At 38.4% G+C, this 24,983-nt stretch overlaps 1 protein-coding gene across 1 annotated transcript in view; it reads right to left on the bottom strand.

Moving 5' to 3' along the window:
* Window positions 1–24,983, bottom strand: part of RFTN2 (raftlin family member 2) — a 62,400-nt gene that overhangs the window by 20,640 nt on the left and 16,777 nt on the right. The window contains exons 3-7 of the mRNA XM_090268336.1: window positions 23,456–23,570; window positions 17,728–18,001; window positions 12,787–12,990; window positions 6,158–6,279; window positions 4,864–4,967 (exon numbers count right to left, since the gene is read on the bottom strand). Coding sequence (XP_090124462.1) covers window positions 4,864–4,967; window positions 6,158–6,279; window positions 12,787–12,990; window positions 17,728–18,001; window positions 23,456–23,570 — 819 coding nt within the window. The remainder of the gene's footprint in view (window positions 1–4,863; window positions 4,968–6,157; window positions 6,280–12,786; window positions 12,991–17,727; window positions 18,002–23,455; window positions 23,571–24,983) is intronic.

The raw sequence follows: 24,983 nt of genomic DNA on the forward strand, positions 1-24,983 counted from the left end.
TTTTCTCTTTTTGTCATTCATACCTTGTCCTTAAGGACCAGACTTTTATATTCTCAGTAAAGTATCACTTGATTCTAACGTTCTTTTTTGTCTTAATATAAGGGTATAATTCAGTGTTATGAAACTGCATTAGAATCACCTTGGATTCTTGTTGAAGTGTACATTCCTGACTCCCTCCCCCATTATTATTTGGGGAGAGAGGTGTGACTGTCATTTGAGGGTCAAACTCCCATTTTGTTCCTGTGGTTATTTATTTTTTTTTTTTTAATTTTTTAATTTTGGTTTTTCAATTACAGTTGTCCCCTTTTCCCCCAATTTCTCTCCCCCACCCAACCCATCCCCTCTCCCACAATCATATCCCTCCCCGTTGTCCATGTCCTTGTTCCTGTGGTTATTTTAAGGTCAGCAATATTAGCTGCTAATTTGATCCTCTACCAGATTTGCCCTAAAGAGACTGTCAATTTTCACCTCAATTTTTTGAAAAGGAAAAAATTGGTCCCATTTGTATAATTATGTAGTGATAACAATTAAGAAGGGATTCTGGAAAGTTTTCAGGGCTGACAACAATAATCTTAGAATAATACAGTGCTATCAGATTACCACATTGTAATGTTTCCGTGGTAATATAGCTTTAAACATTGGTGGTGTGATATTGCCTAAAATAATGAAGCAATAACCTTAATCTACTGAGAAAATACCCTAAGGCAATCTGATAACAGGATATATTTGAGTAATGAAAGAAATAAGGGGAAAGTACCTTATGAATAGACCATTCAAGTTATGGCTTATGTAATAGAAAAGAAGGAAAAAGTTGAAATTGTTTAAGACACTATTGTATAAGAGACAACAATATTAAGAAGGAAAGTTTTCACTGGTAGTGGCTCTAAGCTGTTTCCAAACATGTGGCTCCCAAAGAAAGATCAGGACAGGTGCTCGTTCTTCTGGGTGTGAGCACACATGTAAGCGTATGTCTTCGCAGTGCCGTTATTCATTTCTGTTTCTTTTACTGGTTTGTAATCCTTAGTACTGATTTTATGTAGAGTGAACTATACTATTTGCATTTTCTGAAATAAGATTTAGAACAGGCCAAGTTATCATCCTTGTCCAACTGGTTTCAACTTCTTAGGGACTTGGGTTCTGCTAAAGGATTAGGTCCCATATGATACCGTAGGTTCTGCATAGATGCTTTGTATATGTTATCTTGCTTAATCATCATGACAACCCAATAAAGCTGATATTAATGTACCATTTTCCAGATTAAGATACTGAGACCTAAAGAGGTTGGTGACGTCCCAAAATCATAACAGCTAGTTAATGGTGAAACCAATTAAAATGAGATTCGTAATTAAAATGGACCATTCTTCTAGTTTCAGAGACTAAAAACTTTCAGGCTCTATCGTCCACCTAGACCAAGATGAACTGTATGTAATATTTTTGTTTATAGAAAGATGACATAGCTGACAATCAGTACTATCTCTGTGTGTGCTGAAGCAGCTAAGACCAGCATGTGACTGTCACAGGGACAACATGTTTGAACAAGAATCAAAAGGCAGAGGATAAACAGGTTTTTCCAACAATCTTTGTTATCACATCACTATGAACCTTAACCTTCATCTTAAATCATCTACCTTGCAGGCACTTGGGAGGACCAAACCTAAAATGTAAAGGAACAAAGTAAACACCAATATTGCAAAATGTTCCTGGCATATGAAAGAGCAGCTGACATTGTGTGTTCTAGTGTACCTTGTTGCATAAGGTGGTTACTGTTAAAATACATTTTTCTACTACCTTCTATCCAGGGTGAAGAGCAGATTCCTAAATGCAGTTCTGCTAAATGGTGACACTGCCTTTTAATATCATTACTAATTGAAGATTTTGTCTATCTTTGACAGCCTAGACTCTCTTATTTTTAATATTTCTATGAAACCTATAGACTAAAGTACTTCACAGCTCTTGATTAGTTACTATATTATACTGTACAATGCATAAACTTGACCTGTCCCAATCCAAATGCAAGGTCCTGGTTATGTACAGAATGTAAGCTTAACCAGCTACAAGCTTCTTCAGGGGAGGCACTATAGACAGAGTCCACATCTTTTTATTAATCAATTCTTTGCCTTTTAAAACTAAAACAAAACAAAAATAAAAAAAAAACACACACACAGAATAAACATATATTCCCTTAAAAAAAAAAAAAAGCCAAATCATAGGAAACGTGAAAAGAACAAGTAGAAATCTTCTCTTTCCCCTTCCCCTACCCATAATTCCAAGAACTAACCACTCACTAGAATTTCTAGGTAGCCTTTCAGAGTTTTGCTAAATACATTCAAAATGTACAAACTTAAAAAATTTGTATTGTACTATAAAATTGACCAAAAATCTTTTTTAAAACTCAACAATTATCAACAGAGAATTCTATGACAATACGTCTATAGATCTGCATTCTCATTCTTTAGTCAGCTTCATTATTACGTATTTCATTGTATGGATAGTCTATACTTTATTTAACCAGTTTCTATTGGCAGGCTTTTATGTTGTGTCCAACATTTCGCTGTCATGATCAATAGTTTAACAAGCAGTCCAGCACTAGCCCCTTTGCTATTTTTATTACACATGAAGAAGAGCTTCCATGGGGAGGGTTTGGAAGGTCCGCTGTGACCCCACGCTGCCTCAGTGGATACTCCTTGTTCGAGTGGGCCCCTTATCCCTGGGGACAGCCTGTGACCTTATGCAGTTTGTCATGCAGGACTAGGTGGTTAAGTTGAGTGTGGCTCCAGGCCCCTCCTTCCTCCCCATCACAGCCTTGAGACCTCTTCTTTCCCATCTTTGGTCTCAGCCCTGCCCTCATTGCCAAACCAACTGGAAGCCGGAGATGCTGAAGAAGTTCCAGCTAGTGTTCATGGCTTAGCATCCAGCCCGCTGGGCTTTGTCTAATCCAGTGCCCAGCCAGTCACTCATGTCACTTCAGGAAATATTTAGACTCATGAGAGAAGAAGGCCTGAGTGAATGTAAGGAAGGAATGATAAATATGCCTTTCACTGGGGAAAAGGAACAGGAAAGGCTCAGAACTCAGAGTACTTTTAGGAAGGATTAACTATAATGGGCTAAATGACACTCTAAATTATGCATCTGGGAGAACTGCCAGGAAGGCGAGAAGTCCAAATGCTCAGTTATTCTGAGTAAAGCTGAGGAGTGGGATAGACCAATGGCCTGACAGAGTGACACTGAGGGGTCATGGAAAGACAGGGAACAGGAATTCCTTTCTCACCACCTGCTGCAAAGTTCCTCAAATGTTAATAAGCTTCAGGAGCTTATGAAATGCAGATTCATGGGTTCCACCCTCAAAGTGTCTGACTGTCTCACTATGGTGGGCTCCCCGGGAGATTCATATTGCTTGGTTTGAAGACAAAATCTTGAAAATTAGTGCTGTACTGTGATCTGATAAGTATGTCATGGATTTTTAAAAGATGGGAAATAGTGCTTCAGGGAATTGTCACTCACAGTTTGAGAAGTTACCGACAGATCTCTGAGAAGAAAAGCAGATGAACTGCTTTGCTTACTTCTAATCCTTCCTCTTAAAGCTTGAGCACATTTACACTGTATCTACCTTTATCTCTCTCTCCACCTGACGGTGTGGCTTTATTATAAAGCCAGGTCAATCAAATGTTTTTAAAGACTTTAATTATTTATTTTTAGAGAGAGGGGAAGACAAGGAGAGAAACATTGATGTGAGAGAGAAATATCGATTGGTTGCTTCTCATACGCGCTCCAACCAGGGACCAAACCTGCAACTCAGGCGTGTGCCCTGACCAGAAATCAAACCAGCAACCTTTGGTTTTGTGGGACGATGCCCAACCAACTGAGCCACACTGGTGAGGTTCTCAATCAACTTTTAAAAAAAGTTTGTGGGTACCTTGGGATACTGGTAAATTGCTAAGCTGGAAAAACCAGAGAAGGTGGATGAGACTGAGGAGGGAGTTGTCTTCCTCAGCTACACATAACAATTACATACTCGGAATGTTAAACTGCCTTTGATTCTGCTAGAAGGGAATTCCCAGGTGGGACTGTGCTGTCCTCTGCAGGTAGTCGCTGGCCCAGACAGCCTCACAGTTAAGCATTTCCTGGATGTCAAATCCAGCAGAGGGAACATCTGAGTCCAAGGGTTGGGAAAGCACTTTATACAGATTTAATTGGTCTCTCTTTCTCAAAAAAAAAAAAAGTACAATTTTATTTTTCCTTTAGAGTAAAGGAAATAGGGATAATTAGTAAAAACAGGAAAGGAAAAGTTGATATAGGTGAAGTGTTGGTGTTTTAGTTCTAACATAGGCATTTGTTTCGGTGGAAACAGCTAACAAGCCCTGTGCTCTCAGGGATGAATGCAGGCGGAAGTGCTGCCTGCCCGGTCCTGGCCTCTCCAGGCCCCCTGGAGTCCGAGCCCTGGCTGTGTGCTGAGCAAGAGCAGCTCTGCCCACGCAGAGCAGAAGCGCAGGACCACGGGCCCTGCAGAGGGGGCTGTATTTCTCTGTTTGCAGATTTACCTGGACTCAGTCTTCACTCTAGGGAAGAACCAGCATCCTGAGTTAGTGCAGAAGCAGCACTGAGTTGGGAGGCAGCCTCTCGTGTCCCTGCTGTGGCTCTGCCATGGGGAACTTGTTTGCCGTCGGGAAGGAGAGGCAATAGCTTGTACATATGTAACGCGAGGGGATTAGATTTGCTGATCTCCAAGATCCATGAAATCAGATTAGGAAGTTCAGTGAAATGTTTTTTGTAGGCATTGAATAGGAATTTGTTAAATTGAATAACCTAAAAAATGAACTATATTTTAGAATTAGGACAGAGTGTGTAAGGATCCGTTGGCATTACCTGTCATGTCTCAGTATAGGTGTGGGCAGCACGTTGGTCAGGAGCCACCCAAACTCCGCCAGAGTGTGCAGCAGGGGACCGTAATCCGTCTTGATTTCACAGCCCTGCGGGAGTAAGCGTCAGAGCTCAGAGTCTCAAGGCAAAGACAACCGGCCACATAAGTGATTACAATAAAGGGCGGAGGGTGTTCTGAAGAGGGGAGTTTATACTCCATTAAGTACAATTTCACCGGGTGCAGTCTTCTTGGGCTGCGTTTTCTGCGACCTGTTGCCTTTTAACCCTTGCACTGAGGTAGAAACACTGGGGATCAGCGTAGGGAGAGCTTTTCATCTGTTCTCTGAAGTTTGGGCCTTCCTTGGATCTTGTTGCCTTGGTCTTGTTCTGGCCTCAAACACTAATGGGGGGGGGGGGAACTGCATTTTAAATAGGTTCCCTAGGTGATTTGGATCCAAGTAGTTTACAGATCACGCTCTCAGGAACGCCAGTCTAGTGACTGGGAACTGAGGACAACACCGGAGAGTGCGGAGTGGCGAGTGAAAGGTGAGAGGAGCTTGGATTGGTGTTGATTTGTTTTTCAGCTTAGAACTGGCCTTGATTTTTCCTTGGAGCTTTACCTCTTCCCCCAAATCCTGTTGATTCCTCTCAATGGGATTTCTAGTTTCTTTGAAAAATGGGGCATGTCTCTGACCTTTGAAAGACCAGAAGGGCAGAAGTGTCCGCGGAAGAGCCTGTCACGAGGCCGCCCCGCCCCCACCATGTACCCGAATTCAGTCTGCACACCTCAGGTGCTGACCCCTGAATTCAGAGTGCACGTCAGCAGCAATGTCATCTCTGATTAGGAAGGATACTGCTGTGTGCACACATTAGACCTGGTGAGAGAGAGAACATCTTTTGGATATCTTTTTGCCTTTGATGGTTCACAAGGTAAAAGATCAGCCACATTGCTTGCTTGGAGATAAAATACTAGTTATTGACTCAATTTTTTCACTTTCAACCAGTTGTCATGGGGTTGTATAAAGGGAATCTCAGAGCTGGGGGACTTTGTTTAGGAATTGAATGCCAGTCTTTGGGAATATACTGCTATTTATGTATAGATGATTGTTTTGCTATCTAAGAACATTGGGTAATGCAATGTTCAAAAATCTGAAAGAAGTCTGTTCATGCATTTGTGAGGAAATTCTGAACACTGCACAAACATGCTAGAAGGAGACTTCAATGTGTTAGACAGGAAGAACTTGAACATGTAAAACTAAATATAAAAGTAAAGCTAAATCATCAGAAACCTGAAGTTTACCTCAATAACAGTCCATTGTTCTACTACGATGGCATCATTTCCTTTTCTGCTGGAACCTGGCACTCCAGAACCTTCTTCTTCATAGATAAAGAATCCTTCCAAAGATTTAGGCAAATGGTCTCCTGTGAGGAAAAGGATACAATTAAGAAGAGCTGTAATTACGAAGTGTCTCTCAAGATCATCTAAGTCCTTAAATAACCCTTGTAGGAAGCACAAAGAAAAACATATACATTAATAAACACTTGTTATGGCTCAATCAATAACATCCTCTTCCTCTTTGAAGGTTTACTTATTCATTTTTCCAAAGGTCAAGACAGTTTTATACTTCACTGGATTAAAATCAAACTGTAAACATGAAAACTACAAAAACAAAAACATGATAAAATAACATCATATTGTGAGAGGCAAGTAGATTTCCTAAGCCTCAACAGCGTCTGGAAATAACTTCACCTTGGATTTTGGTATCTGATCTGTATGTTGTATGCATTTTAATTATACCATTAAGAGAAACAACGTCAAAAATGTTAATCCTTGAAATTTACAGTATGATATTAAAACTCATGTGAGGTAAGATGACTTCAAAAAGTATAAACACAGAACAATTCTTTACTTCAATGATGCTTAAAAAAAAGAATGGTAACAGGAAGATTCTAAACAGAAGTCATTGTCAAAAGAATTCCTGCTGGGAAGGAAGTTTTAAGGGAGGGTCTCTTTGACATATTCTTGAATAGCTGACAATAACCATCTGGCCAAAACTGAACTAACTCTATGGGAGTTCTTTTGTCTCCAATTTTGCAATAGGAGACACTTTTCCCATGGTCACATGTGGTTAAACATTTTGGTTTTTATATGGCAAAATGTCACATCTAAGTTTCCCTGGTTGACAGTTATCTAAATAACAAAGGCCTACAAAGTTTTCAAATGATATACTAACCTTAAATATAAAAAAGACAAAAATAATTTTAATATAATTTTTAGTTTTAATTTTTATTAACAGGCTATCTTACAGTTAAGGTGGAATATCATGAAGAATTTACATTGTTCAGAGTGGTTTCCAAGACCCTGTAAAGTTTACTTCACTAGTTGGAAATGGTCTTCTCATTACAGTATATGCTCCATGTTCTTTAAATGTACTTGACCACTCTTACCCCAGAGTGACCAGAAGAATAAAATATGTTTCTGATTGTAAGTTCGGGGTATCATATATCATCTTTAAAAATAGATATGTATGTCCTAAATCCCTTTTTAGAATTGGGAGTGGGTATGAATTTTTAAAATAATTATATACTTTGATAACAATATAGTTACTTATAAACTATTTATTTTGGGATTATATAGTATAATGTGAGAACCATAGGTTTTATGGCTCCACATCTGTTTCTTACTCTAAGTATTGGGGTTCCCTGGTACTTCTAGACTTCTAGTTTAAAAGAAAGTGTGGTAGACTTATACAATGCAGCAATGAGAATAAAAAAGAAAAACTCATTGTTATGCAGCAACACGGATGCATTTCAGAGATAACTATGTTAAGCAAAAGGAGCCAGATATAAAAAATATAAAAGATTACATACTTTATACTTCAACCTACGTAAAGTTCAAGAAGAGGCAAAACTGATCTATGGTGATGGAAGTCGGAATAATGCTTCTGTCTGGGAGGGAGGATGTTGACTGGGAAGGGTCATGAGGAGGCTCTTCTGGATTTTGGAAATGTTCTGTACCTCTTTTGTTTTTGTTTTTGCATTTCTTTTCCTCCCCATGTTTGTTGAGATAAAATAGATATGATTTTTTCAGCTTTATTGAGATATAATTGACATACAAGGCATGTTCTGTATCTTAAACAGCTGTAGATGTAAGATTAATTCATTGTTTATATTTATGTTATACTCAACTTAAAAAGAAAAGTCCATCCTTCTCACTTCAGGGATCCCCAGGATCCCTGGGTGGCTTGCTTAGGGCTCATGCCTGTCCCCAGAGCCAGGGCCATAGCAGATTGACACTTCACAGGGGAGAGTACTTAAGTCTTTTGAGAAATTCTCCCTAATAGAAGTGCATCTAGGTAGGGTGGCAGGGAAGGTCTCATGGAGATTGACCATTTGGGGTGTGTTAAATCTTTCAGGTAATGGGGTAGAGTGGTAATTCTGAACAATTACTTAATAACTGTCTGCCCACGGTGTCACCTTTAACATTACCTATTCCAGAACTTCCCACCCATTAGGGTACTGAGAAACAGATAAAGGTGTGACAAGACACAGGATACCTCCTCCTGCCCGAGCAGCTTTATCCACTTACACTGTGTGCCCTACAATATTACCAATTTCTATGTGTGCATAATATGAAAAAGTGACAAAGCATTGACCTACTCCTTCTTCAAAAAAAAAAAAAAGTTTTTAAACAGCCAAATACCATCAATAGCAAAGGAAAGGACACCTGTTTCGAGGAAGGATGGTCTCCAGGTACAGTTTGAAGTGATTCATGGCAAGCATAAAGCTTTTTTAAAGTCTAATGTTGTATCTTAAAAATCCATGCAAACTTTGCATTTTTTTCAAATATATTCATATTGTGTCAGGAAGTAATGTTCTCCTCTGCTCTCTTAAAGTAACATTGACTCTAGGAGGAGGTTTACCCTGTGAACTTGTGTACTCCCTGGCACAGGGCTGCATACCCCAGGGGTACTTGGACCCTGGTTTGAGAGGCACAAGCTTAAAGGATTCCCAGGGAATAGTTTACTTGTTTGGGCATGTGATCTGACACATTCACTTCAGCTCGATGTAACATTGACATTCCTGTAAACGTGAGGAAGGATGTTAATATTCCACTTCAGTATTTTTGGTCCATGTGTCCTTTTTGGCATTACCCTGCCCAGAGGTGGGCCGAGGACCATCTCTGAGAAGAGGAGGGCAGCACATATGGGAACCCTCAGTCTGAATTTCGTTCATGAACATCTGTCTCCAAGACGAATGCCAGCCGACTTCTCTCCATCCCCGCCATTTTCTCCATATGGACTGTTGCAACAACGTCCCCGCTTCCACGCTTGCCTTCTGGGGTCCATTTCCCAAAAGGAGGCCAAAGAGGTTCTTTTAAAAATGCAGATCACATCACAACTGCTTCTTCACATTCTTCATGAATGACTTGGAATAAAAGTCCTGACAGGCAACAAATTGCTTCAGAGCATACACCTACCCAGGTGCCCCTCCTCTTCTAGTTGTGTGAACAGGGGCACATTATTTGATAGCTCGTGCCTCCCTTTCCTCATCTGGAAAAGGGGAATAATCATACCTTCCTCATAGAGTTGCTGTGGGAATGAAAGGAGCTAATGAATGTGAAGTGCTTAGGACAGTGCAGGCACGTAGTAAGTACAAACTCACGCCAACACTTGTTGCATTGTTTATATTATAAGGCTCTTCATGGAGGGGCTGCTGCTTGCACTTTGTCTGGAGCCACTCTCTGTCCTGCAACAGAGACTTTTTCCCAGGTCCTCTTTCCTGTCCTAGAGTTTTTATACGTTTGGGGCGATTCCTCTGCTGAGAGCTGTCTACCGCTGGCTCTCCTGGGCCGGCTCCTTCCCAGCCTTCCAGTCTCAGGGTCAGATGAGACCTCCTGACCACCCCCTCTTAGTGTGTTCTTCCGTGTTAACACTCATTACAATATCTTGTTGGGTAACATCACAACATGTTTCTCGATTTTGAAATTAAGTATATACTTTGACATCTGCTACTGCCTGATGCCACATGGCTAGCTCCTTGAAGGCAGGGAAGATGTCCATTTCACTCATCACTGGAAACCCAGGGCCAGGCATATACATATTACATATGAAGTGAATAAACACCTGTTCCAGCGCCATTACTCTACCCCACTGCTCATTCTTAGCTATCTCCCCGCCAATTCCATACAAGCACTTTTTTAGGGGTGAAGACATTGGACTAAATATCAAGTGAAGTGTGAAAAAATTCATAAAGAATTAAAATGTAGCCTTAAGATGTGGGTATAGACTAAAGGTGGGAAGAGAATGTGCTCAGAGGTCGATGGGGCATTTATCGGCTTGTGAAGTGTGTGTGTGTGTTTTGTACCAGTGGGCAAAGCTGCCCGTCTCACCCCATGCCAGCTGCCCACTGAATCTCTATCTGTTCTGGTAGGGTCAAGTGCTTTGTCTCTGTGTCAGCCCCCACCGTGAGTGTGCATTGCATCCAGCTGAGGACTGGCCCAGGAGAGGCCCCACAAGGCTGGAGAAGCTCAGGTACAGGAGGCCATGGCAGTGAGAACCCTCGGGCTGCAAAAGGGCCGGGGGCACATCTTCTGTGGGGCTTTTCCAAGCAGAAGAGGCTTCGAGAGTGGTTGGGAAGGGGCACTGAAGAGGGATTTCACAGACTTTACGACTTTTCCACCATGACCCTGCCCAAGGAGAAAACGTTCTGAAAGTCTTTTTTCCCTTCTCTCTGTTTCTGGAGGAAGGTGTTTTATAAAATGAGATGTGTGGAGTAATATATTTAAATTTCTGAGCAATGTCTGGTTTTGTACTTCTATTCCCTGCGGCGGGCTGACTTCTGACAATATTCTTGGAGAGGATGGAAGTAAGACAAAAGAAAATATGCATGGTCCCCCATGTGCTTTAGATGTCAGGCATCAACTGTCCCAGAACAAAGTGACCAATTCAGCCCTGCTTCCTCTTGACTTGCTTCTCACAGTGACACAGGCATTGATCACAGTTTCCCCTCTGCAGCTTCCCTGTACACACCCAGGGAAGTCCCGAGTGACACACCCAATTGCCAGACCCCGCAGACTGAGGTGGCTGGTTAGGGGCTTGGCAGGGTCTGCAACGGAAAATGTCTACCCAGGGAGGCGTGCCAGAGCTGCGGAGGGGAGAGGCTCCCCCTGGGCTCCCTAAATAGCTTCTGAGTCTTTAAAAACAAAAGCCCTACAGAGTCTCTAACTGGCAACTGCTGTGGCTAATTTTGTTTTCTTCAGGCAAATGCCTGAAAGAGATTGTGAAAGGAGTATTTTTTGTTTTTCCTTCAGCAGTTAGTCACAAACCAAAATTTGAAATGGTTCCAACTTAGACTCTCTGGAGCGAAGGAGAAGGGGGTGGGTGGAGAGGAAAGGAGAGAAATATGAAGCATGAACTGATCTCCAAAGAGAAGATTCATACTCAAGTATTGCAACTGCTCATAACAAGTGTCAGGAAAGAAAACCTCAGAAAATGAACTCTGATGGAGGGTGAGGTGCTGTGGGAGTCACTTGCACACACTCTATCTTACTAGGGTCTCACAACAATAAAGTAGGAGTATTTAAAAAATTTTAGTTTATTTAAGTACAGTTAGTATACAATCATATATGGGTTATATTAGCTTCAGGTGTACAATGTAGTAATTTGACACTGTTGTACCTTACAATGTGGTCACTCCGCTAATTCTAGTGACCGTTTGTGACCATGTAAACTTTTCATAACATTGTTGACTATATTGCCTTTCACATTTTTACCCTTCCTTCCACCCATGCCTTCTGGTAACCATCCCTTTGGCCTCTGTTTCTATGAGTTAGAGCAGGAGGATTTTTATCCCCCTTTGAGGAAACTGGGGCTCAGTGAGCTCAACTAACTTCTTCAGATCACATAGCTAATAACTAAAGAACACAGGATTTAAACCCTGATCCATCTGATCAACCTGAAAGAAGTTTCCAATACTAAAAAAAAAAAAAACCCAAAACAAAAAAACTAAAAATTATTTGTTGAGCATCTGCTATGTGCCAAGCACCGCAAGGTGCTGTATTTCAGGGTGTTCCAGTGGGCTTGAGCCTTACTCTTGGTTGCTAGTTGAAAGGATCTCCTGGAACATGACTCTTGATAATTTAAAATATTCATCCAAAGTCTTTAGTTGTATTAATGAAGTTATTACTAGACTGATTTAATGATAATAAAGTACTTTCAGATCTCATCTTACTTACTTTTTCATTCTTTTCTCTAACCTCATTGAGTTAGGTCTTCAATTATTCTTGTTTTTATAATGTCCATCCTGCCATGTTTCCAGTTTCTGTGCTATCTCTTTTTCTTTTCTTTTAGTTAGCACTAATCTCTTTTTAAAAACACTTTCCCTAGAAAGCCATTTTTAGAAAGTTTGGTTGTTTTTGTGATATAGATGAATGATTACATATTTCATTATAACTGAAAGAAGAAGGCTAGAGACAGATGAAAGATAGGGGGAAGGCACAAATAAGTATAGGATCAGAGTTATTTTCTGAACCAAAAGTTATTTTTCTAGACCAAGTATGTATAGTTAGTATGTCCAAAATTGGGACAGTGTAATAAATTTGGATAGTAATTATCAAATGCCATTGTAAGCCTCCTAACTGGGTTGTTATAGTACATTATGTCTGGAAAATCCTACTAATCGATCATATAGTAGTTTGTCTAGTCCTGACAGTTGCACCCCAACAGCAAACATTACATTAGAATTATATCACACAGGATGATTAAACTTTTAAGTTAAAGCTACACAGCAGTTTAAGGATTGGAACTATTTCCATAGGAATAATATCTGTCCTTTTACCCATAGAACTTACGAGGCAAAATTATTTTCACCAACTCTAACACAAGGTCAAATTTTTTAGATAGCAATATATCATAATTTAAAACTTACCTTTTGATGTTTCCCAGCATAGAAAAGAATCAATTAAAGACAAGCCTTGCTTATAATAAAATGTAGTTAACTCCAACCAATCGGCATCAAGTGTACTAATGACAGATCCTTTTCTTGTTACTTTCACTGACAGGATGCCCTCCTGATAGGTCCAGCAGGTTGATTCATCATCAAAAACGTTGAAGGCTATATACAGCTTGTTATCTGAGGAATAACATTCAGAGGGAAGAAAAAAGGGAAAAACTATAATTTCATTGAAAAGATTCTTAAAATATTTTTATTAATCATGAGTATTTCAAACATATAAACATAGAGAATAATAAAATTACCACTCATCTTTATAAAATATTAACATTGTGCCATGTTTGCTTCAGGTTCTTTTCAAGGAGTTGAGAAATGGATATAGTTGAGGCTCACTATGTAATCTTCCCTTACCCTATTCTCCAGAAAGAGCTACTATAATGAATTTGGTGTTTATCACTCTCATGCAAGCTTTTATTTTAATATAGATTTACATATCCATACATTACATACAACGTTTTACAGTTTAAAAAACTTCTAAAAGTGGTATCATACTATATGTCAGTCTATAAATTGTTTTTCTTGTTCAATATTATGTTTTTGAAATAATAAATACTTTATAGATTTTACTCATTCGGTTTATAGAGTATTCCAGTTTACTATTCTCTATTGATGGACATATACACCGCTTCCAAATTTTTGTAATTACAAATATTATTCATGTCTCCTTGGACATATGTGTAAGAATGGCTCTAGAATATATAATTAGACATGACATTGCTGAGTCATATCTTACAATTTACTGTAAGTTAGCAAATTCTTTTTTAAAATTATATTTTATTGATTATGCTATTACAATTGTCCTGATTTATCCCCCTGTGCCCTCCTCCACCCAGCACCCCTCACTTCCTCAGGCAATCCCTCCACCACTGTTAATGTCCATGGGTCATCTGTGTAAGTTCTTTGGCTACTCTATTTCCTATACTGTACTTTACACCCCTATGGCTATTCTATAACTACCTATTTATATGTCTTAATTCCCTTACCTCTTCACCCATTCTCCCCCAAACCCCTCCTATCTGGCAACCATCAAAAATGTTCTCCATATCCATGATTCTGTCTCTGTTCTTGTTTGCTTAGTTTGTTTTTTTGGTTCAGTTGTTGATAGATATGTATTTTTTGCCATTTTATTGTTCATAGTGTAGATCTTCTTTTTCTTAAATAAGTCCCTTTAACATTTTATATAATAATGGTTTGCTGGTGATGAACTCCTTTAGCTTTACTTTGTCTAGGAAGCTCTTTATCTGCCCTTTGATTCTAAATGATAACTTTGCTGGGTAGAGCATTCTTGGCTGTAGGTCCCTGATTTTCATGACTTTGAATATTTCTTGCCAATTCCTTCTAGCCTGCAAAGTTTCTTTTGAGAAATTAGCTGACAGTCTTATGGGAACTCCCCTGTAACTAACTAACTTCTTTTCTCTTGCTGCTTTTAGGATTCTCTCTCTATCTCTAATCTTTGGCATTTTAATTATGATGTATCTTGAAGTGGGCCTCTTTATATCCATCTTGTTTGGGACTCTCTGTGCTCCCTGGACTTGCATGCCTATTTCCTTCACCAAGTTAGGGAAGTTTTCTTTCACTATTTTTTCAAATAGATGTCCAATTTCTTGCTCTTTCTTTTTTTCTTCTGGCACCCCTATGATGCATATGTTGGGCCTCTTGAAGTTGTCCCAGAGGCAGCTTATACTATCCTCATTTTTTAGATTATTTTTCTTCTTCTTGTTCTGATTGGTTATTTTTTGGTTGCTGATATTCCAAATCATTGATTTGATTCTCGACTTCATCCACTCCACTGTTGTTGCCATGTAAGTTATTCTTTATTTCAATTAGTGTATTTTTTGTTTCTTTCTGGATCATTTTTATGCTCTTGAGGTCCTCACTAAGTTCCTTGAGCATCCTTATAACCAGTATTTTGAACTCTGCTTATGATAGATTGTTTATCTCCATTTCATTTACATCTTTTTCTGGAGTTTTGATTTGTTTTTTCATTTGAGCCATGTTTCTTTGTCTCTTTGTCTTGGCAGCCTCCCTGTGTCTGTTTCTATGTGTTAGGTAGAGCTGCTTTGACTCCATGTCTTGGTAGAGTGGCCTAATGTAGTAGGTGTCCCGTAGGGTCCAGTGGCACAGCCTCCCCTAATACTCAAGCTGGGTACATGAGGTGCACCCTTCATTTGGGCTGAGTATACCCTCCCTTGTAGTTGAGCCTTGGTTGCTGTTGGTAGATCAATGAGAGGGATTTACCCAGGCCAGTCAGCTGCAAGGACTGGCTGTGACCACTGACCACCAACCTCCACTCTATGTAGGGGATCAACTAGGCCAGGGCAGGGCGGTGGTGCTCTGATGTGGTCTGTAGCTGTCTACTGGGTTTCAGGCTCTGGGGTTTCCCAGGTGGTGCAGGCCAATGTCAGTCCCCATCTGTATTTTTCCAAGGCCACCCTGCCTGAGCTATAAAGCAACCTAGGATGTCTGCTACTTGTGTGAGCTTGGAGATTACAAGTCAAAGCCAAACTGTGAATCTAAGCTGGCTGCTGCCAGTACCAGGCATGGGGCTCACTGAGACCTGCTGTTGCTTGTTTGAGAGGATTTAGGAAGTTGTGAAGCATGAGACAAGACCAGCCATTCATATGGAAAAGCAGCTTGGGTGGACTTGTAAGTTAGGTGGGGCAGAGTCTCTGGGAATCTCCAAAGTAGGTCAAACAGTGTTGGCTAATTTGATGGAGTCTCAGATATGGCACCAGCTTGACAATCCTATGGATGGAGAGTTTAGAAAAGGGACAATGGCTTCTGCTCACCTTGATGCCAGATACTTCAGTCCCTCCCTGTATACCATTGGTGCCTTTCAAGCTGCTACCCTGGTGCTGGAGCTCAGAGGGAGTGAGTCTGAGTAGGTGAGTCCATGTGTGGGTTCTTTAAGAGGAACTGCTTGAGGCTTCAGCAGTTTCTTCCACTCAATCTCTGCTGGTTTTTGCAGCCAGAACTTGTGGGGACTTATCTTTCTGGCACTGGAACCCTGGGCTGGGGGGCCTTGTGTGGGACTGGGACCTCTCACTCCTGAGATATCTCTCCCAAATTTTTATCCACCACACATGCATGAGACACCAGCCTGTTTTGGGTCTACGCCCCTCCTACCTGTCTGGATGGATATGGTTTCTTTAATTTTGTAGTTGTCAGACTTCCATTGAACTCGATTTCATAGTTGTCAGACTTCCATTCAACTTGATTTCATAGTTGTCAGACTTCCATTCAACTTGATTTCTGACTGTTCTGAGTGACGGTTGTTCTATATTTTAGTTGTAATTTTGATGTGGTTGTGAGAAGAGGTGAGCCATGTCTAAGTTAGCAAATTCTTAATTTGTGGGTCCTATAGACCCATATCTCTGATTGTGTTTTAGAAAGCTAACATCACTTGCATTACAGACAAAAGTACTTGGTGTGTGTGTTATGTGTACTTTTCTGGTTTGAGTCTCACAAATGTCATCAAATTATCTAAGAGGTCTTTTGCACGTTTGCTCTTCTGACCCCTCTTAGTGGTTCTAAGAACCATTGCCACAGAAAAGTTACTAAGAAATATATGATTAAAAAAAACTATTTAGAAAGTGGAATCTAAAGGTTGATACTTAAATTAAGTGAGTAGTATATTGGTTTTAGAACTTAAAGAACTGGCAATAGATATCTGACCTAATCAAGGTCAGAATGGGAACCAGCAGTTTAAAGGCAGCAATGGGTAGAAGATAATGAATAGCTCTCTGACTATAGCTCCCACCCTTGTTCACTCTTACATTCCTAAATTTTTTACACTGCAGTAAAATCAGGGTGGTGGTTAGCTAGGGAACTGGTGAAAAAAGAGGGGAGGGTGGCTGTGTTGAAGATGGGTGAGATGATGTGTTGGGACTTCCTCCTGGTTTTTTTAAGGAGATTGTGCTGACCGAGGTCATATGGGTCTTTGTCATATACAGGATGTTAAGCACATCTCAACCACAACCCAGAAGGCTGATGTCACCAGTCTGCACAGCTGCAACACTAACACTGATTAAAGGATCAGTTAATAGCAGCTAACTTAATACAGAGTTTATTCTGTGCCAGGCCATGGGCTATGCACTTTGTAGACATCTCTTATCTACTTCTCACAACTCCCTTTCTATAAAGAAGTTGAGGTAGTCTTATTTTCAATCCAGAAGTTAAGTATATTCTTACCTCTAAGGAATACAGTCTTAGATTTTCTCTTAGAGTGCTTTTTAAAGCATGCCTGTTAAGGTATTAGGAAACTTTGAACAGTTCAAAAACATGAGAAAAATACCCAGTTTCTTCAAAAGACTTGCTAGTTGACTGAGAACAATAAAACTATTGTTTAAAGATATTTTAGGATACTGGCATTATTGTTACATTAATTGTTTCATCATGATGTGCCATTTTCATATTCTAATTGATGGTAGAAGAAAGCCAATTAACTTCAAGGGTGAAAACCATCCATGAAATGGGAAAGACCAAAACTAAAATTCTCATGCACTGTTTACAAAGACAAACATAAATCAGAACAGCTTTCTTTATAGAATCACTTTTTTGATATGTATGCACAGCCTCCATTTTATAGGGGAGGTGGTGAATGACTAAACAGAAAGCAATTTTCAACACAGTTTCATTACATGGTTGGCATTATATGGCCACACTAGAAATAACTGTTTGAAAGGCTATCCTACCTTATGTCTGGCTATAATGATTTTAAAGAATCAAGACAAGTTTATATTAGTTTACTTAGTTATCATAACCTTTAGAAATTTACTTTGCCTCATATTTCTAAAGAACTTATTTTGCTAAATTTAACCTTATGTATGTTCTATTTCTATTCATCTTGTCTATTACCTTCTCCCTTTTTTGATTTAGAGGAACCGGGGCTGCCATCTCGTTCCATTTGACACTGTCCACTTTCACGATGAAATTCTTCCTCAATTCCACTTTCAGATGATTGCCCACTTAATGTTCCTTCATTCCAACTTTTAAAGTTTTCATCAGAGGTGTGTCTCACATGTAGTGTTGATTCTATATCCGCATCATGGTTGGTTCCATTGCAGAATGGTGGATAATGCTGTGATATGAATCCAACAAATTTCATTCCTCTTTTAGAAGCTACATTAATCTGAGGTTTAAAAAGAGATGGTAGAACAAAATATAAATTTCATTTGAATTGATTACTTTATCAATTAACATTTAGGCTTATTAAGGAAATCCATTAGAAGAAGAAGTAAATTTGCCAGTAACTAAAGGCCCATTCATAAACAGATTAACAACCTCTAATAGAGCACTACTCTTAAGACTATGTCACCCTGTTAATGTGATACCTTCAAACAGAACTCATACACTTTAGAAATTATAAAAACAAGAATCATATATTTCTTTAAAAGGCTACTATTCAGGAAGAACTAACAATTCTATAGCATAATATTTACAGACCTGTTAACCAATGGTCTCTCTGGTTGAGGCCAAATTAAAACTATTCCAAGAAATCCTCAAAAATAACATTACCAAACACATTTTTTTTTTGCATCATAACTTCTGTGGGCATTTAATTAATTAATTAATTAACTTATTTTTGTTGATTTTTAAATTGTATTTTTTTCCATTATCATTTATCCCCCCTCCCTGAAACACAACTTAAATTTTTTTTTATTGATTATGCTATTACAGTTGTCCCAATTTTTCCCCCTGCCCCCTCTCAGTTGATGACTCTCCACATGATCCCCATATCTATGATTCTCTTTCTCTTCTGCTTGTCTGCTCAGTTTGTTTTTTAGATTCAATTGTTGATAGTTTGAATTTATTGCCATTTTAATGTTTATAGTTTTGATCTTTTTCTTAAAAGAAGTTCATAAAATAATGACTTGGTGATGATGAACTCCTTTAGCTTTATCTTGCCTTGGAAGCTCTTTATCTGCCTTTTAAATCTAAATGATAGCTTTCCTGGATACAGTAATCTAAATTATAGGTTCTTGCTTTTCATTACTTTGAATACTTCTTGCCAGTCTCTTCTAGCCTGCAAAGTTTCTTTTGAGAAATCAGCTGACAGTCTTATGGGTACTCCTTTGTAGGTAACTATCTGCTTTTCTCTTGCTGTTTTTAAGATTCTCTCTTTATCTTTAAACTTTGGCATTTTAATTATGATGTGTCTTGGTGTGGTCCTCTTTGGGTCTAGCTTGTCTGGGACTCTCTTTGCTTCCTGGACTTGTATGTCTATTTCCTTCGCTAAATTAGGGAAGTTTTCTTTCATTATTTTTTCAAAATTTTCAATTTCTTGCTCTTTCTCTTCTCCTTCTGGCATCCTTATGATTGAGATGTTGGTACATTTAAAGTTGTCCCAGAGGCTCTTTAACCTATTCTAATTTTTTTTTGGATTTTTTTTTTTCTTGCTGTTCTGATTGAACTTTTTCTTCTTTAAGGTCTAAATCATTGCTTTGATTCTCAGCTTCATTCACTGCATTGTTGATACCCTGTACATTTTTCTTGATTTCATTTAGTGTAAACTTTATTTCTGCATGGATCTTTTTTATGCTGTTGAAGTACCCAATGAGTTGCTTAAGCATCCTAATAACTAGCGTTTTGAACTCTGCATCTGATAGATCGCATATCTCAATTTTATTTAGTTCTTTTTCTGGAGTTTTGCTCTGTTCTTTCATTTGGGTCATATTTCTCTGTTTCCTTGCTTTGGCAGCCTCCCTGTTTGTTTCTATTTATTAGGTAGAGCTGCTTTGACTCCCTGTCTCAGTAGCATGGCATAATGTAGAAAAGTGCTCCCATAAGTTGGATGGGGCAGAGCCTTAGGTAATTGTCTTGGTGGGGCAACCCGTGTGAACCAGGTTGATGGGATCTCAGATATGGTTTCACCACTCTGTGGCTCTGTGTTTGAGGAGGGCTCAGGAAAGGGACCAATGGCCAATGGCTGGCCTCTGGAGTTTTGTCCAGGAGGGAGCTGTCCCCTGGCACTCGCCCTGCTGCTAGACATGTCAGTTTCTCCCTGTATGCCATTGGTGCCATTCCAGTTGCTGCCCCAGTGCTGGAGCCCACAGTGGGTGAGTCTGTGTAAGTCCTAAGTCTGTTGTGGACCCTTTAGGAGAAGATGCCTGAGAATCCTGCAGTTTCTTCCACTGCCCCAACCCCCACTGGCTTTTATAGCCAGAAGTCATGATGACTTATCTTCCTGGCACTAGAAGCCTGGGTGGGGGGGCCTGGTATGGGCCTGGGATCCTTCACTCTGAAGATATCCCTCCTGATTTTTATCTACCACATATAGGTGTGGGACTACCCGTTCTGTATATCTGCATCTCTGTCCCTCCTACCCATCTGAATGAATGTGACTTCTTTAATTTCTTGGTTGTCAAACTGCCAAACAGCTCAATTTTCTGACAATTCTGGGTGATAGTTATTTTGTAGTTTAACTGTAATTTTGCTGTGGTTGTGTGAGAAGGTGAGCTGTGTTTACCCTGGCCTCCATCTGTACTGAGATTTAGAATTCTTCCCCTCAAAATATATCTTAATTAATAAAAAGAGATATTAATTTAAATGCAAAAAATAATATAGCCATACAAAAATAACACCTGGCAATCATTGTTCGTTTGATGTGGGTAAAGAAAACTGTTCAAAGACAAATTCTTGACAAATGTGTATGTATAATGCATAAACCCAATTCATACTATGTTTCTTAGGAAGTTTTCTAATCTGCTTATATCTTGATGCTATTGTTGCCTCTCTGGGCCCAATAAACATGATTGGAGTCAATCCTATCAGTTAAAGAATAGGATTCAGAAGCATAGGGCCTCATTCTCATGCAATGATTCTAGACATTAACAGTGGCTATTTTCACGCACACACTTTTCCTTTTCTCTGCTTTTGCTTCATTTCTTTGTTCTTTTTGTGTCCATGTCTTCCCTCCCTGCCCCCATGTTATTTTGAGGGCAGGACTGTGTCTTATTCACCTTTGTACTGTAATGTTTTGTGCCTGTAGGGGCCTATAAGTACTTGTTAAATAAGTTAAAATGAAGAAAGAGCAATGTCTTTTACATGGTCACTGTTTTAAGTATGTAAATTAAATGTTTTAAATATTACCTGGGAGGGGGAGAATGAGTTATGATGGAGATTTCATATGTAAACTTCTATAGTCAGATACGGAATGGAATGAAAAAGACCAGGAAGAGGGGAGCAAAACCAGAGATCAATGTCGAAAGAAAGGGGGTGACTGTAATCTCACTTCCATTGATAAAGAGAAGACTTCTGAGAAGGACAGAGAGTGTGGGTGTATGAGCTAGGACAAAGGTCTATGCTGACACAATACCATTGATTTACTCCTATAAGTTAACATACTGACACTGTAACAATGAAGGGAGCCTTAAAAATAACCACAATTGTTCTTTACATCAAGTGTCCTGGGGGAGGAGAGGGAGGTGGTAAAAAAGCATTCTTTACCTGGCATTCTGGCCAGTGGAAACCAATTTACTGCCAGTGCTTTCTCTAGATATTATTAGTTGATTTGGGTGAAACAATGCAGAAGCCTTTTTCTATTACTAGAAAGTTTTATCTGGAAAAGTCTGGTAAGAAATAGACTATATTAATTAGTCTTTTCCATTTTTTAAGTTGGAAGATTGATATTTTCCAATGTTATTGTTATTTTAAAAACCTGGGAAAAACACTTGTAAACCTAATTTTAGAAATAGAGCAAATATTGATATAATGTTAAAATGACTTAAAATCGAGCTGTTCAACAGTAACTCTTTGTATCAGGCAGCCATTCAAAAATAACATTTGGCATTCCTCTATTGCTCTTGTTCATACATGGGGCAATGTTCAAATATTTCATGTGCTATGTTTCCTGAAGCTTTTCTCTTTATGAAACAACCCCATTACTCTAATTGCTGAAATAACAATACTTTCCTGTTTAAATAGATCTTTAACTGTCTCCAGGAAGTCAAGTGCAAAACAGGAGCTCTGATGGTGATCTAGTAAGACTAAATTAGTAGTTACATTTTTGTTTTCAAAAGAAATTTTCTGGAGTGGATTTATTCCCAGAAAAAAATTGAAATTTCCCAGAATAGTAGTAGTAAACAGTATATGTACCTTGTTTACAAAAATCTAGTCTCAAAGACTGTTCCCGAAAAACCTTACTGAATGGTGACTTTATGCTGAAATGGGAAATACCATTAGCAGCTATGACTGACTGCCTAACAGTGAACAAGTTCCACGGTCGTACTTGAAAGGAAATGCCTTAGGTTTTTGGTTGTATTAATTAAATAAAAGCTAAGACCTTAGAAATATGTCAATGCAACTAAAAAAGGAAAACTTTCACTATAAAATTCCATCAGTTTAGAATACTTATAAGTGTAAAGTTTTCTCTTGACAGGCGTACAATTCCATAACACATCATCTGTACACTGTATTGTGTATTCCCCACCCCAAGTCAAGTCTCCGTCTATCACCATTTAACCTTCTCTATACAAATTTTTATATTTCAGTTTCAATTAGGTTATATTGTATGGACTGATAGTCAATATAGTTGTCATGTTTAATAACTATAAAATATTATATTGTATTGATATACCATTGCCTTCTTCTCAGTTTTCCAATTATTGAGAATTTGGCCCCTTATTCACTATTAATTAAAGTATTTTTGCATCTAAATGATTTTTTTACCTTCTCAATTAATTTCTTGGAATAGATTCCTAAAGAGAAAATTACTGAGTCATGAAATAAAATGGGATTTATAATTTTTATTACCAAATTGATATTCAGGAACACTGTACTAATGCGTTACAATGTCAGTTGCAATATATGAACTTTCTTAAAGCTCTTCCAACACTGGATTTAATACTTTCAATTCAATTTCTCAGTTAGTACTGGTGAGGTGTTAATTCTCAGTTTTTATATTTACATTAAAAATTATCAATGAGGTTGAACCTTTTGCCAAATGTCAATTCTTTGTGTTTCCTTTTGAATTTGCTTTTCATGGATTCTGTCTGTCCATTCAAGATTGGACTTCACTTTGGTGCATATGTATTTATTTCATATATATTCTGAAACTAATTTCCATAGGATACTTTTGTTGCAGATTTCCCTCTGGATTCTTTTGTTTTAAAGCTTACTTTTATGAGTAAATGTTATATATATATACTAAACCTAAACTCCTCAATCTATTTATAATTGAATAGTTGTAGTATGTCTACTCTTTCGTTTTCTTTCATATTTTTTATACTTAAAAATTATCCCTTTATCTCATTTGAAATCTGTGGCATGTATTTCTACGGAATAACTGCCCATTTTTTCAGAGGCACTGATTAAGTGATGGTCACTCTCCCCCTTTATTTCATCAGGTTTGTTATAAAACTTCTATGTGTATAAATTTATGTCTGGCATTTCCATTCTGTTTCATTGGCCAGCATTTTTTATTTTAACTCTTTACAATTGGTATATGTGCTACAATATGTTTTAAACTCTGGTAGAATGTCACCTATTATTTTCTTGTTCTATTTAAAGCAGGAAAGGAAATTGATGAAGAAGAAATACCAAGTAATTATCAATATCCCATGAAAAAAATGTATATATTTAGTACCTTTTCTATCAGTTCTTTTGCTATGTCACTTGTTTGTGTCTCATAAGTTAGAGGACATTCCTCAATCACAAGTCGTGGGCGTCTTTGTCCACTGGGTGCTGCTGAATGCTTCGGGCTGTAACAGAAAATATGTTCATAGTTGGAAGCCTATTGCTAATGTGTCCATGTGAAAATGAGTAAGCAACTCACAAATAAAGTCAAGGTAATCAATTTGTTGTTGTTATTTCAAGCCTAATGGCTGTCTACTTATACAAAAATACCAGAAAAGCACAGTGATTTTTATTAATTTAAATTTTCTTAATTTAGCCCTGGCTCAGTAGCTCAGTTGGTTAGAGCATCATCCTGATATGCCAAGATTGTGGGTTCAATCCCCAGTTGGGGCACGTACAAGAATCAACCAATGAATGTGTAAGTAAGTGGAACAACAAATTGATGTTTCTCGCTGCCCCCCTCTAAAATCAATCAATAACAACATTTCTTACATTAAATCTCTTAATTTGATTTCTAGTTTAGTATGGAAGAAAAGTTTCACATCTGTTGTTTTAATAAAAGTTATGAGAAATAACTTTAGATTACTGTTTAGTTCATTATTGTACAAAAGCACAAGTAAAAATCTTGTTCAAATGCAGATAAATACTGTCTTGTATTTCTTCTTTTTCTTCTTTTCTGATCTTTACCCCTTACTTATTCTTAGCCTTGTCAGGGCACTAAGTCTATTTTAAGTAGTGCTAAAAGAGAAAAAGTAATGTCAACATTGTTTATAAGGTTGGTAATTAGGAAATGAGCGTTACTACTGTGTGATAAGATGGCATGCTTATTTAGGAACACTTGAACTAGTGAATATCTGATGAGGTTGCACCTCACAGTGAAGGGTGAGTCTACATACACCCTGTCAGACATAGATAAGTAGGCAGCTACTCAGTAGCAGACAGGGTCCCTTAAAAGCATATATAGAATTTTTTAAAAACGTTTTTTTCTTCAATTTTTCTGTTTCCTTTTATTTATTTCATTTTTCTTCTCTGCCTAATCCTTTCATAGTTAAAGTGGTTGATTATTAGACCATTATTATAAAGAGATAGCACAGTTTTTACTCTGGTCCTTGAGATGGTTTTGATATAGTTCAAAAGTTGTTTAAAAAAATGTAATGTGTTAAAGAAAATTGGTCTGGTTCTTTTCATTCTTCATTGGAAGGAGCAACAGTATTTACTATCTACCAAACTTACAGGCTAAGCTGGAAAATGGTTGCAGTATTTTTTTGGAAATCAGTTATTTAAAAAAAAACAAAACCACATTTATTTATTTAATTTTAGAGAGAGGGGAAGGGGAGGAGAAAGAGAAGGAAAGAAACATCAATGTGTGGTTGCCTTTTGCATGCCCCCAACTGGGGACCTGGCCTGCAAAACCCAAGCATGTGCCCTAATTGGAACTGGCGATCCTTTGGTTCACAGGCTAGCACTCAATCCACTGAGCCACACCAGCTAGGGCAAATTAGCTATTTTTTAAAAGTTAAAAAGTAAAAAATAGGTGG

This window comes from Furipterus horrens, unplaced genomic scaffold (genome assembly GCF_987537825.1).
Source record: "Furipterus horrens unplaced genomic scaffold, mFurHor1.1.pri manual_scaffold_1, whole genome shotgun sequence".
Taxonomy (NCBI): domain Eukaryota; kingdom Metazoa; phylum Chordata; class Mammalia; order Chiroptera; family Furipteridae; genus Furipterus; species Furipterus horrens.